At 41.5% G+C, this 14,827-nt stretch overlaps 1 protein-coding gene across 3 annotated transcripts in view; it reads left to right on the plus strand.

The window, feature by feature from the left end:
* LOC134540767 (uncharacterized) overlaps nucleotides 1-14,827 on the plus strand; it is a 119,606-nt gene that overhangs the window by 78,964 nt on the left and 25,815 nt on the right. For all 3 annotated transcript variants that reach the window (XR_010076500.1, XR_010076501.1, XM_063383680.1), the window contains one exon: nucleotides 273-400. Coding sequence is in view for 1 of the 3 variants with exons in the window: in XM_063383680.1 (XP_063239750.1) it covers nucleotides 273-400 (128 nt within the window). In the remaining 2 variants the exon portion in view is untranslated. The remainder of the gene's footprint in view (nucleotides 1-272; nucleotides 401-14,827) is intronic.

Below are 14,827 nucleotides of genomic sequence, written 5' to 3' on the forward strand. Positions count from 1 at the left end.
GTAGTGTAAATTCTGCAATGTTCACAAAAGCTAGATATACGGATGAACAACGTGGGTTCCTTCCATATTTTTCAGATTTCTGAGGCTTCCACAGATCGCAGGCACCGTTTTAAATCCGTTCCATTCACGTAATTACTTCTACCAAATTCCTCACACTGAGAGCTAAGATGTTACACATGAAAAAATATATGTGTAGAACGTAATACTTATTAGCATAACCTGTAGGGAGGGTTTGCAGCGATGGTTGCAAGGTGGTCGCGCCCTGCCTGCAGGTTGGAAAGCGGGTTCGTGAACACACCTGAAGGCGACATACACCCACTGGAGTGGTGCGACTTTGAGCTCTATCAGCACGGCGAAGGAGGAACACCGCCCACAGACTACGCCTTCCAGTTCAAAGCAGGTGCAGTGGTCAGCCATAGCTTATGTCACTATTGCAAAAAAAGTTTACTGCTCAAGATACACGGTCTTTGAAAAAGATTGCAATGGAGAAGCTTGATTTAAAACTATTTCATGGACATAACGCCACTCCTGGTTTTCAGTGCATGTAATGGAAAATCCTCATGAACGGAAACAAAAATGAATTAATAATCATACTGATAACAAGAAAAAATACTGCACAGAAAAACACAGTGGACAGACAACGACGAGACAATTCGCATCAGAACACAACCACCTCGGACAACAAACTATGAAACAGATAATCTGACCAACACGACACAGCAATGTTTGTTCTACGACAAAACAGCTGCGATAGTTCGGGAAGTGACGTAAGCTCCTGTCATTAGGCACAAAAAGTCTGATCTGGCTGTCTCTGTGCTGTCTAGGCATTTAAATTTCGTCATCATATGATTTCGGTACCTTCTCCATGTGTTTAATGAATTATATATATCTTGCCCTTTCTTGAGGCGTTTCTACGACGTACATTTAAGCCAGAACTGGCGCATGTCCATGAAATGATACACCCATGTTATGGGCTGGTTTACACTCAATTCGAAATAGACATCATCCCAGTAGAGATGGCTCGGAGTTCAATCCAAGCCTTTAGGCCAATTTGTAGGTGGTTAGCAGACAGTAAACTAAAACTTATTTGTACAGAAATGTTGGTAAAATGGACTGTTGTTTAAACGTACGTTGTTGTAAACCAACCGTTTACTTCTTACCAAAATTCTCTCAGCGTTTTCAAGTGAACTGATTTGGTCCCTATGATTAAATTAGTGATGGGCCGAATCACAAATATTCTCGAATCCGAATCTCGAGTAATAGAATATACCCCTCGAATCCAAGTCTAGGTCTCAAGGGTCAAAAATAAAATAATGCACAAGAAATAAAATGTTAAGTATGGTGTTAAAGCATTTGACCATTTAAATGTTTTATTCACAAACTAAGTTTCCAGCTTCAATAAATACTGAATTTTTATTTATATAATTACATGATTCATGACCTTATCATGGGGAATGGTAACATGAGAGGTGTGGGAAAAAAAAAGATTGACCTTGTAAACTTCAGAGTTTTTCAGTGTTGAATTATTTTATTTACTCAATTTCCTCTAATGTTTTTTTAAATCTTTTTTCTCGAATACGAAATCCATCGAACACTAAGGATTTGATGGTATTTGGGACTTTTAGGATTTTATTACCATGTCCATAAATAAAATATATTAACATAACTCTAACTATGTCCCAGTAAACCCAAAACCTTACTACAACCATACAATGAAATTTTCGCTTGGCACTTCCTGAATTGGAACACTGTTGACGTGATGGCTTCTCACCTTGTGGATAAGGTTCCTGGTCGCAGCGACATCTGGTCTGTCGGAGCACAACCGCCTGGTTTCTCTCATGCGTTCACAGCTTTCATACCCGGAGTCAATTACTCGGTGGCCATTTTCCCCAGCTGCGACTGTGTCGTCCCGAGGACTTGCCTCTACCACGGCATGAGAGCTTGAAGCTGAGGCATCAGTGTGCCACTGTGCTGAGCAACTCCAGTCCTGGAGGCTGACAGCAGGGACCAGATGGTCTGATGCCCAGAGCTCTCAATTGTCCCAGGACTTGCTGACCGCTTGCCACCTCTACCACGGCATGTGAGCATGAAGCTGAGGCATCAGTGTGCCACTGTGCTGAGCACCTCCAGTCCTGGAGGCTGACAGCAGGGACCAGATGGTCTGATGCCCAGAGCTCTCAATTGTCCCAGGACTTGCTGACCGCTTGCCACCTCTACCACGGCATGTGAGCATGAAGCTGAGGCATCAGTGTGCCACTGTGCTGAGCAACTCCAGTCCTGGAGGCTGACAGCAGGGACCAGATGGTCTGATGCCCAGAGCTCTCAATTGTCCCAGGACTTGCTGACCGCTTGCCACCTCTACCACGGCATGAGAGCTTGAAGCTGAGGCATAAGTGTGCCACTGTGCTGAGCAACTCCAGTCCTGGAGGCTGACAGCAGGGACCAGATGGTCTGATGCCCAGAGCTCTCAATTGTCCCAGGACTTGCTGACCGCTTGCCACCTCTACCACGGCATGAGAGCTTGAAGCTGAGGCATAAGTGTGCCACTGTGCTGAGCAACTCCAGTCCTGGAGGCTGACAGCAGGGACCAGATGGTCTGATGCCCAGAGCTCTCAATTGTCCCAGGACTTGCTGACCGCTTGCCACCTCTACCACGGCATGAGAGCTTGAAGCTGAGGCATAAGTGTGCCACTGTGCTGAGCAACTCCAGTCCTGGAGGCTGACAGCAGGGACCAGATGGTCTGATGCCCAGAGCTCTCAATTGTCCCAGGACTTGCTGACCGCTTGCCACCTCTACCACGGCATGAGAGCTTGAAGCTGAGGCATAAGTGTGCCACTGTGCTGAGCAACTCCAGTCCTGGAGGCTGACAGCAGGGACCAGATGGTCTGATGCCCAGAGCTCTCAATTGTCCCAGGACTTGCTGACCGCTTGCCACCTCTACCACGGCATGAGAGCTTGAAGCTGAGGCATAAGTGTGCCACTGTGCTGAGCAACTCCAGTCCTGGAGGCTGACAGCAGGGACCAGATGGTCTGATGCCCAGAGCTCTCAATTGTCCCAGGACTTGCTGACCGCTTGCCACCTCTACCACGGCATGAGAGCTTGAAGCTGAGGCATAAGTGTGCCACTGTGCTGAGCAACTCCAGTCCTGGAGGCTGACAGCAGGGACCAGATGGTCTGATGCCCAGAGCTCTCAATTGTCCCAGGACTTGCTGACCGCTTGCCACCTCTACCACGGCATGAGAGCTTGAAGCTGAGGCATAAGTGTGCCACTGTGTTGAGCAACTCCAGTCCTGGAGGCTGACAGCAGGGACCAGATGGTCTGATGCCCAGAGCTCTCAATTGTCCCAGGACTTGCTGACCGCTTGCCACCTCTACCACGGCATGAGAGCTTGAAGCTGAGGCATAAGTGTGCCACTGTGCTGAGCAACTCCAGTCCTGGAGGCTGACAGCAGGGACCAGATGGTCTGATGCCCAGAGCTCTCAATTGTCCCAGGACTTGCTGACCGCTTGCCACCTCTACCACGGCATGAGAGCTTGAAGCTGAGGCATAAGTGTGCCACTGTGCTGAGCAACTCCAGTCCTGGAGGCTGACAGCAGGGACCAGATGGTCTGATGCCCAGAGCTCTCAATTGTCCCAGGACTTGCTGACCGCTTGCCACCTCTACCACGGCATGAGAGCTTGAAGCTGAGGCATAAGTGTGCCACTGTGCTGAGCAACTCCAGTCCTGGAGGCTGACAGCAGGGACCAGATGGTCTGATGCCCAGAGCTCTCAATTGTCCCAGGACTTGCTGACCGCTTGCCACCTCTACCACGGCATGAGAGCTTGAAGCTGAGGCATAAGTGTGCCACTGTGCTGAGCAACTCCAGTCCTGGAGGCTGACAGCAGGGACCAGATGGTCTGATGCCCAGAGCTCTCAATTGTCCCAGGACTTGCTGACCGCTTGCCACCTCTACCACGGCATGAGAGCTTGAAGCTGAGGCATAAGTGTGCCACTGTGCTGAGCAACTCCAGTCCTGGAGGCTGACAGCAGGGACCAGATGGTCTGATGCCCAGAGCTCTCAATTGTCCCAGGACTTGCTGACCGCTTGCCACCTCTACCACGGCATGAGAGCTTGAAGCTGAGGCATAAGTGTGCCACTGTGTTGAGCAACTCCAGTCCTGGAGGCTGACAGCAGGGACCAGATGGTCTGATGCCCAGAGCTCTCAATTGTCCCAGGACTTGCTGACCGCTTGCCACCTCTACCACGGCATGAGAGCTTGAAGCTGAGGCATAAGTGTGCCACTGTGCTGAGCAACTCCAGTCCTGGAGGCTGACAGCAGGGACCAGATGGTCTGATGCCCAGAGCTCTCAATTGTCCCAGGACTTGCTGACCGCTTGCCACCTCTACCACGGCATGAGAGCTTGAAGCTGAGGCATAAGTGTGCCACTGTGCTGAGCAACTCCAGTCCTGGAGGCTGACAGCAGGGACCAGATGGTCTGATGCCCAGAGCTCTCAATTGTCCCAGGACTTGCTGACCGCTTGCCACCTCTACCACGGCATGAGAGCTTGAAGCTGAGGCATAAGTGTGCCACTGTGCTGAGCAACTCCAGTCCTGGAGGCTGACAGCAGGGACCAGATGGTCTGATGCCCAGAGCTCTCAATTGTCCCAGGACTTGCTGACCGCTTGCCACCTCTACCACGGCATGAGAGCTTGAAGCTGAGGCATAAGTGTGCCACTGTGCTGAGCAACTCCAGTCCTGGAGGCTGACAGCAGGGACCAGATGGTCTGATGCCCAGAGCTCTCAATTGTCCCAGGACTTGCTGACCGCTTGCCACCTCTACCACGGCATGAGAGCTTGAAGCTGAGGCATAAGTGTGCCACTTGCTGAGCAACTCCAGTCCTGGAGGCTGACAGCAGGGACCAGATGGTCTGATGCCCAGAGCTCTCAATTGTCCCAGGACTTGCTGACCGCTTGCCACCTCTACCACGGCATGAGAGCTTGAAGCTGAGGCATAAGTGTGCCACTGTGCTGAGCAACTCCAGTCCTGGAGGCTGACAGCAGGGACCAGATGGTCTGATGCCCAGAGCTCTCAATTGTCCCAGGACTTGCTGACCGCTTGCCACCTCTACCACGGCATGTGAGCATGAAGCTGAGGCATCAGTGTGCCACTGTGCTGAGCAGGGCCGCTGAGAGAATTTATGGGCCCCTGGGCAGTTGGGTTAGTAGGCCCCCTTCCTTTTTTTTTTTTGCATTCCACTACTACGTACTATGTATACCATAAATATATATGGTATCGTAAAATTGCATCCTTCATTTGAACATACATAACGATTTCCTAGTTACGCAAAAAAAAAGCATTTGCATGTATTATCTCAGTGCACTTTTACATTGTAAATCCCATCAAAATACAAATAATAATTAATTTTAATGAATAAATAGCTAAAAAATCTTAAATGGTAATCAGAAATTGCATTATTATATGAGTGTTTAAAATACATAAGTATAATAATTTATTCTGAATATAAATATTATTAAAATAATTTAAAGTAATAATAAATTGTATTACTTCGAAAACATCAAACACATTGAACCATGTTCATTACATTGAACAATTTGTAATACATATCAATAATTTATACAAATTAATTTAATACCCTTAGTTCGATGCAAAATCATAAATGACTTACATTTTAAATAACAATGATACATATTTTACATCCTACTAAAACACAATTCAAATGTCATTTACTATATAAAAATGTCTAAATTTAATAACACTTCAAAATGTTTTACAACAGAACAGTCATTACATCATATCGAATCACTACATTCAAAATAATCATACACTGTAGTATATTATTTAAAATTTTAAACATATAATGCATTTAAAAAAATTATGCTACTCAATAATATTGATTTACAAACAATTAAATAGTTCTGAAATAATCACAACAAATCTGTTTTCCATGCCTTTTTCAAAGCAAAATCCTTAATTGCATCGTCGTATTTCAATGACCGAGCGAGATCAGGCTCTAAGGCAAGCAAGGTGAGCCCACTAATACTTTCCTGAGACATGGTTGAGCGATGTACATTTTTTATTTCCTTCATTTAGCTGAAGGACCTTTAGGCTTCGGCAACTGTGACGGGAATTGTGCAGAAAACTCGAACAGCGATACACACGTTTGGAAATAAACTATCCAATTTTAATCTCCGTAGTGTGTTTAAAAGCTGGATTGGTTTCAACTGGTTTGGACCAATATTTGAAACATGAATTGATTTGAGATGTTTCATTTCATCAGATATCTCCATGACACCCCCTCCAGCCAGGGCCGATCACAGCATTCTTTACTTCAGAAGGGCGAGTCTAATAGGCACTGACCCCAAGTGGAGAGGTGTACGGGACCAAGCAAACCTATTGTGCTCGTACCTGGCGTTCCCATTTCTGCTACTACGCAAGTATTTTGGTGTGAACTGAATGTCACAAGTACTGCTCGGTAAGGTTATTGGTTATCGACTGTAGTTTTAGGAACACACAATATATATATATATAAATATATATATATATATATATATATATATATATATATTGAAATATTGGTCCAAACCAGTTGAAACCAATCCAGCTTTTAAACACACTACGGAGATTTAAATTGGATAGTTTATTTCCAAACGTGTGTATCGCTGTTCGAGTGTTCTGCACAATTCCCGTCACACACACACATATATATATATATACACACACATATATATATGTATATATATACACATATATATATGTACATATATATATGTACAAATATATATGTACATATATATATGTACATATATATATATATATATATATAGAGAGAGAGAGAGAGAGAGAGAGAACAAGATGTTTTAATAGCAGGGGAAAAATGTTTTTCCAGCCATTTATTTTCCACTTCCCAGCCAGGCGCCCGGGCCCCTAAGGCTACCGGGCCCCTGGGCATTTGCCCCTTTTGCCCCCCCCCCTCCTCTCGGCGGCCCTGGTGCTGAGCTCCTCCATTCCTGGAGGCTGACAGCAGGGACCAGATGGTCCGATGCCCGGAGCTCTCAATTGTCCCAGGACTTAGTGACCGCATGCCGCCTCTCCCACGGCACGTGAGCATGAAGCTGAAGTACCATGCTTGCCACTGTGCTGTGCACCTCCCGTCCTGGAGGCACTATTGGAGTGCTCAAAAAAGGCCTGGATAAGTGTACTGGTTAAGACTAAGTTAAAGGCAATAGATTATAGGAGAAACTCAGGGATCTTAAATTTTGATTATGCACCCACAAAACAGGACTATAATTGGTGCTTAAGAGGAAATCTAAAAACGATTTAACACCTATATAACATTTTTAATGTGGAGATATATAATTTTTTTATATTTTTACATCACCATGTTTATGACAGTTAAAGGCATTCCTTTGGTTGGCATAATACTGTTATTTCAGGGAGAAACTTACATGAATGAGTTTATACACTTTTTGAATAAGTCATTAAAAAATCGTATAGAATAAGAAAAATAATAACAATAAGTCGCAAGGTGCCCGTGAATATTTGCAAATTTTACTAATGACCATGATTTAAGGTTATATAAACTCTAATGTATGACTGATAGGTATACATAATTTTCAAAATAGATAAACATATAATTTTTTTATTAACTGTCGCAAGATACGAAGAAATAATCATGTAGTCTGGATTTTTAAAATAAAACGAAAAATAGGTCCGAAAGATAATTATTTAAATCAAGTCTTACATTACTCAGCTTTATCTTTGGCACTTAGCTGCACACAAGGCACATCATGTTGATGTCTAGATGCGTTGGAGAGAGGAATGGTTGAAGAGGGTCGCCCCCCGAAGGACTGGAAGCCTAAAGAAGGAACACAGACTGAGGCGTGCAGTATTCAGCCCATCGCTGAAACCCCACTGTAAAACATAGTTCACACAGTTTTAAGGAAACATAAAGGCATACATGGAATAACCAGTAAAACATGGCGCTTGATAAACAGTGTCACTAGGGAAAAGTTGGAAGTATTATTCACAAGAAAGTGGGACATCCAGAGGTGATGTTAAACCATCGTAAGAACCGCATGCAGATATGGTAACGAAAACATTATTAACCAGTAATAACTCACTATGGCTATAACTTTAAACAAAAAAAAGGGGGTAAAATCTTTTTTATAGTGAATACATGCTCCACTGTTTCTCGCGAGTTATGTAGAAGTTCGTACACAAACTGTCGGCGATTCCACACGTGACCACGATTAAGGATGCATGGTGTCTCCCCACAGGGGTCACTATGTTAAAAACCCAACGGGTTCTCAAAAGAGGGTGGGAGAAGAGAAAGTAGTGATGACGGAGGAGAGACTCTGTCCTGATTGGCCAGTGGCCCGAGTGGTATAGGGGTATCCAAAACATCAAGGATTAAATTTTTATCACGCCGAAATATAGTTCGGACGACTGCCGCTAGATCGCGTGCCGCAAGACGCTGGTAGCGGATCCAGCCAGGTGCATAGAGCTAAGGGAGATATTCCTGGCGGAACAAAAAAATGAGTTAATCAGAGTTAATTTCCAAAGGTGTCCGAGTGATGGCGCCTAAGGGCAGTTTTGGTGTTAGTATGGGCGTGGTCTGTTTCCTCAGAAGAAGAGTTTAAGTAAGTGGCTACCTATTGCCCAGGTGCTGGTTCTGAGAAGACCTGCACATAACTTAGAGGATGAGGGGAAAGGAGGAACAAGCTTTCGTTGTGAGAAGGCCGCTGGACCCGATTCAGCACTCTTGCTCTGGTGGAGCACTGATATAGAAGCTCCACGTCTGCTCAAAACTTTTAACCAATGCAGGGTGTTCTGAGATGGGACTGACGATGTAGTCAAAGAGGGTGGTAAAAAAAAACATGCAGGGTCATGTAAGGTGAGTGAAATGGGAATTGTAACATGTTCGCATGGGAGCCGTGACACAACCGGGCGAAGTTCTTTGACAAGGAGGGAACCTACTGAGAAATGTTTAAATCAAAAGAGGCCCAAAAAGTACAGTGGTCAAAAAAAAGATTAAAATAGGTATCCCTGACATAGTCAAAAATGCAAACAAAAATATATATATATATAACAAATGTTGCAGTGTGCCGAGGAGACACAGTGCAATGGAACACTGTTTGCTACTGTGCTGTATGCCTCCAGTCATGGAGGCTGACCGCAGGGGACAGATGGTCCGAGATCCAGAGTTATCAATCGGCTCCATGAAGTACCTTCAACTGCTGCTGTTAACGGGAAACCTTTTTTTTCACAGACGAGAGAGCCCAACTCCCGATCGTGCATCTTCGGTTTTTTTTTGGACAACTCATGATAACTAATGGTCAATTAGGTTAGGTTAGCTACATTATAAATACTTAAAAACATTGTGGACGGTTGATTTGGTTAGGACAGCTACATTAAAGATACTATGAAATCATGTAAACGGTTTCCTAGCCCTGGAGAGCTACATATTAAAAAGTTATTTGCTAAGCAACCATAAAACGATTTTACAGTATTTTGTATGTAGCTATACTTACCTAATATAACCAAACATCCACAATGTTTTAAAGTATTTATAATGTAGCTAACATATCCTAATCGACCGCAAAATTTAATGCCCACCGGTTAATACAATGAGATATAACGGAAAAAAAAGCGAGCATGAACTTCGAGGAATTTCGGGTGTGGCTCTCTCGTCTGTGAAATGAAGGCTTCCCGCTGTTTACACTCCAGTATGCGTTCCATGGAGGTTAGCCAAATTACGATCACCACTCTTCTGACCTGTGATCTCTTTTTCTCCACTTGGCCTTCTCGCTCAGATGACTCGCAGCCAGGTAATACAAAACACAGAGTTAGGAGTAACAGGGACTTCACTCCCATGTTGGCGAAAGTTTCTTTTTGGATAGTATCCTAGGGGGTGGTGGGTGGGTTGTATGTCTCTATATACTTACCGATTTCAGTAAATAAATACAAGAAACAAATCAATTAAATCCCTACTTGTCTCCACTATTATTATAAATGCGAAATTGTGTTTGTCTGTTTGTCCTTTCACGCAGCAACAGAAAAAACATATCAACATTATGTTTTTGCATATGGGTCAGAGAGTGATAAAACTACATCATATTACGAAATTCCATCCCTAATAGAGTGAAAAAGGGGTAGATTCAGTTTTATAATAGTAAATCGTAGGCAGTAGGTGAGTTTGTGAGTTTGTGGCATTTCTCTAAGTCTGCCACACGGTCATTGAGATATGGCAACTTCATATCATTTTCCTTGGTGAAACCCATCCACTTAGTGAAGCTTGCGGCTTCTAGCAAAATAAAGTCACTAATAGTTTTGTTTAGAACCTCGCCAATAGATAGCATTGCCTTGCATTTGTTACACACTATCGTTTGGTGCGTTTGTCACGTCTTGCCTAGGAGTTTATGCCTTCCCACAAAATTATGCTGAAGATTGGCGTCCCGATTATGCTGATTCACCAAGTTTATGCAATCAGCAGTACTTTAATATACCAATTACCGTTTTTCAAGTGTATGTACTACAGACTAGAAACTCAGTAGTTATGTACCTTATGTTATGATGTGTTTAGCCCAGGCAATACTGGGTACTTCAGGTGGTAATTTGTAAAATAAGTATTTTTAATATTAAGTAGTGACTATATCCTGCAAATTTATGCCAATACCTAATATTTTCGTGATAAATGTTTACTGACTTTTAGTTGTCAAAATTAATTTTATATTTGCATGCTCAATTTTTTTTTTCGATAATATTTTTAATAAGCTAGTCTTCCTCAATAGCCTTTCGTTTCTGGGATGTTTTTGTCCATACCTCGAATTAAACATTGTTTGGCATCCTTTTTTTCGATTTTCGAAAGGAATTCAACTAAGAATTTTAAAATTATCTTGCATCCGAAAACAACGAAGTATACAATGTGCTTAATATTATAAACATCTGCCACAAAAACAATATCAAGTGTAACAGTATTTACCACCCTTTCGAAACTTTTGATACATGTCTGAATAAAGAGGATGATTTGAAAACAAAAAATGGAATTGAAAATCCATTAGAAATTTAAAGAATAAAAAATATGTTTAGGTTATGGAAATAATTATAATCTATAGAATATAAAGCATAACTTTGAATCATATTTGTTTTTTTATTTCAGGGTTGGTAATAACATATCCACTTCCTTCCAGGGTTGGCTGACATGTATCTGACCTGCAGGTTTTGGTTGTTTTTAAACAAAATATATGACCCACTTGGGTATTTTTTCGATATAAATACACATAAATTTTCAATTAAAAAGGGGGTTGTCTGTAAAGTCGCTTTACGGACGATAATTTTACGTGATAACGTCATAAGAAAACACTAATGAAAAAATTGCATATTTTTTTAATTTTCAAATATTATTTACAGTTTTTACAAATTTAATTTAAATAATTTGTCTAAATATAATCACGAACAATTATTTATAGAAATAAACTAAAATCAAATCAATAAACTGTTAATTTGATATGAAGAAATTGATCAAATAAATCAAATTTTTAAAATTGCTGCTTTTAAAAAGCCCGCCTTAACCTGTTTGATATTATAAAAGATTTTATCGCAACGGTGGTTGGCCGGTTTTCATGCACGCTCGGCTCAGGCGGAACGTGACAATGAGTCATGCTTATTTTCGTGCGTGCAGCCGGCGTTCATAGATTCATAAGACGTTTCACGTAAAAAAAAATTGGTTATCTGTAAAGTCGGTTTACGGACGAAATTTTAACGTGACAACGTCATAACAAAACATTGATGAAATGATTGCATACTTTTATGAATAAAATTGAATCATTTTTATTGAATTATCACTATTTTGTATTGATACAAAGAAGGAGTGAAATGAAATCCACAATTTAATTGATAAATTTACTTTTATTTGCACTCATTAATTCAAATATGTTTTTTACTTTAACGAACAGATTATTTCAACTACAACTTTTATACATGTTTGCTATTTAACTTCTTCCAATCTGTGTTATTCTGTTAAGGATAGGACGACGATAGGAAAAGTAGGAAACGAATGGGAGTGTTTCAAGTTCAATGTGCCTCGAGAAAGACAAATCGTTGGTTGTTCCAATCGAGCGGAAGAGAGAGATAAATGCGGCGCAAGCGTACAACGACCGTAACAGCAGGGGCGGATCCAGAGGGGGGTCACAGGGCTCATTACCCCCCCCCCCCCAGGCAGTGAACTGAAAATGAATTAAATGCTTAATATCAAAAACTATCGCCGATTCAATGATCACTGATTATCAAGATGTATGAAAGCTACTTTCTGTTTGATACATGCTGGCGACTAGCGTTGCCATTCTCTTGTTTATTTTCTCGTTATTTTCAGAAAGTCATTTCAATATATATTATTCTTACAATTAATTAATACAACATACATTCAAACATGTTCAAAATTGCTTTTCGCTAGTTTTTTTCCCTTGTTCGCGTATTTAAAAAAAATCTTTCACTCTACTTAGCAAGAAATGAGAAATGTTTCACTCCCATGCCGCTAGATAGTGCGCACATCTCGATAGCATGGAAAAATCAAGAAGCATTGTGCAAGCTCACACATGAAACATTATGATATCTTCTTTGTTTTGTGTACGTCAATCCAGTCAATATTATAACATTCAGCATCGCAGTGTAAAGTGTGATGTGTTTTACAGGTAAACAAGTGCAAAAAATATAATGGTAAGTTAGTTAGACTTTAATTGTGTAGCTAGCTTAATTAGTACCAATTATAGAAATAGAATACCTACTAACTGCTCAAAAATGTTTTGGTATGACAATCAACATTTTTTTTAGTGCTACATTTATTCCTTAAGCCAGTAAAAGTAAGAGAAAGGCGGATTCACAACCACATTTAACGTACGTATGAATACACGCACGTATGTTAAGTTTTTGAGATTGAATTCGCAACCTTTTGCCTTTACAAGATGTCGGAAATACATAAGTTTACATTACTCTTTTTAGTAGAAGTGATAAAAAAAGATTACAACATAGAGCGAAATTATTTCGCAACAATAATTAATATCTTAAGTGTTAAGTCTTACGTTTGCACGTACGTACGAAGTATAAAGTTGAGTTGATCAACTCTGTTATGTACGTACGCAAGCTACGCGATATTGTGAATGCTTGCATGCATTTTAAAATAAGTACTTAATTTTAGCAACCAAATAAATAAGTTAATGATTTATTGCTATTATTATTCTTATATGTTATTTTTGCCAACCATACAAGATTAAACTATTGTTTAAAAAAAAAAAAACCATACAGACACAAAAATTTCAATTAATACTTTATCTCTCCTTGGTTTATTTTAGAGTGATTCCTTGAAGAATGTGACTGGAGCAAAACGTTGTGCATCTGGTAGAACTATTGACAAGTTTTTCAGTAAGAAGTCAAAATCTGAGACTGAGACAAGAGGTGCATCGTCGTCATTACTACCATCTACATCTGTGGATCAAATTTGCCATATCGTTCCAGCTCCTGAACCTGTTGCCTTAGTTGTTAATGAGCACATATTGCCAGATAGAAACAAGCCACAGGCACAACTTCATTTTTCGTTTGATATTGGATATTACACAGGCCAGACCAATTTAAATGATTTCACCAAGGCTATGCTATTAGAGCGACACTGGACACCACCATCAGATTATGTTTTCCCTCACTGTATTGTTACCAAGAAGTGGAAAGAGACAAAGAAGTATGCCCAGAGATCGCACTTGGAAAAATTTCACTGGCTCGTGCTTTCGCACAAAGATCAAGATTGCAAGTACTGTGTCCTTTTTGCTGCAGGCTCAGGGGGTGGCCTTCAAACCAACACCCCTCTTAGAAGGATGGTCAAGGAACCTCTGAAGTCCTTCGATGATCTGCTTGGAGGAAAAGGATCTCTTATGACGCACCAGCGGAACCAGTATCACCAGTGGGCTGTTGAAGCTGGAAAAAACTTTCTTTTAACATATCACCAACCATCACTCGAAGTTGCAAATCAGGTTTGCTCACAAAGAAAAGCACAAGTTAAAGAAAATCGAGAACGTTTACGACCAATTGTCAGCACCATCATCTTTTGTGGTCGTCAAAATATTTCATTGTGTGGCCACAGGGACGATGGAGTCTTACATGAAAACGGTGATGGTCCCAGTACTAATGTAAAGCTAAATGCGAATAATGAAGAGGCCAGTTCTGTGGTGAAAGATTATGGGAACTTTAGAGCTCTCTTGCGCTTCAGAGTTGACTCTGGTGACTCAAACCTACGCCGCCACTTGGAAACTACTTCAGCTAATGCCACATACATAAGCAAAACGACACAGAATCAACTTATTGATATATGCAAAGAAGAAATACAAGAGTCGATTTTGGCCAGAGTGAAAGAAGCGAAATTCTTTTCTGTTTTATTTGACGAAACAACTGATGAGTCACACATTGAACAACTAAGTATCTCCTTTCGTTACCTTCACAACGGATCGGTTAGAGAGGACTTCATCACATTCAGTAATGCATATGATATGAGTCGCTCCGAAGATGTTGATGGGGAGACTCGTCTAACTGGCATCGCCCTAGCACACATAGTTCTTGATCTCTGCAAAAAGTTTAATGTAGATATGACAAACTGTGTTGGAATAGGCACCGATAGTTGCTCAGTTATGGTTTCTGGAATGAAGGGTGCAGTTCATGAACTTGCCAAGACAGCCATTCATGCCAAACATTGTCCTTGTAATAACAATTTGTTGAACAATTCACTTGCACGATCGTCTAATGTCGTACCTTGCCGCAACACATCAGCGACAATGAA

The sequence above is a fragment of the Bacillus rossius genome, chromosome 17 (assembly GCF_032445375.1).
Source record: "Bacillus rossius redtenbacheri isolate Brsri chromosome 17, Brsri_v3, whole genome shotgun sequence".
Taxonomy (NCBI): domain Eukaryota; kingdom Metazoa; phylum Arthropoda; class Insecta; order Phasmatodea; family Bacillidae; genus Bacillus; species Bacillus rossius.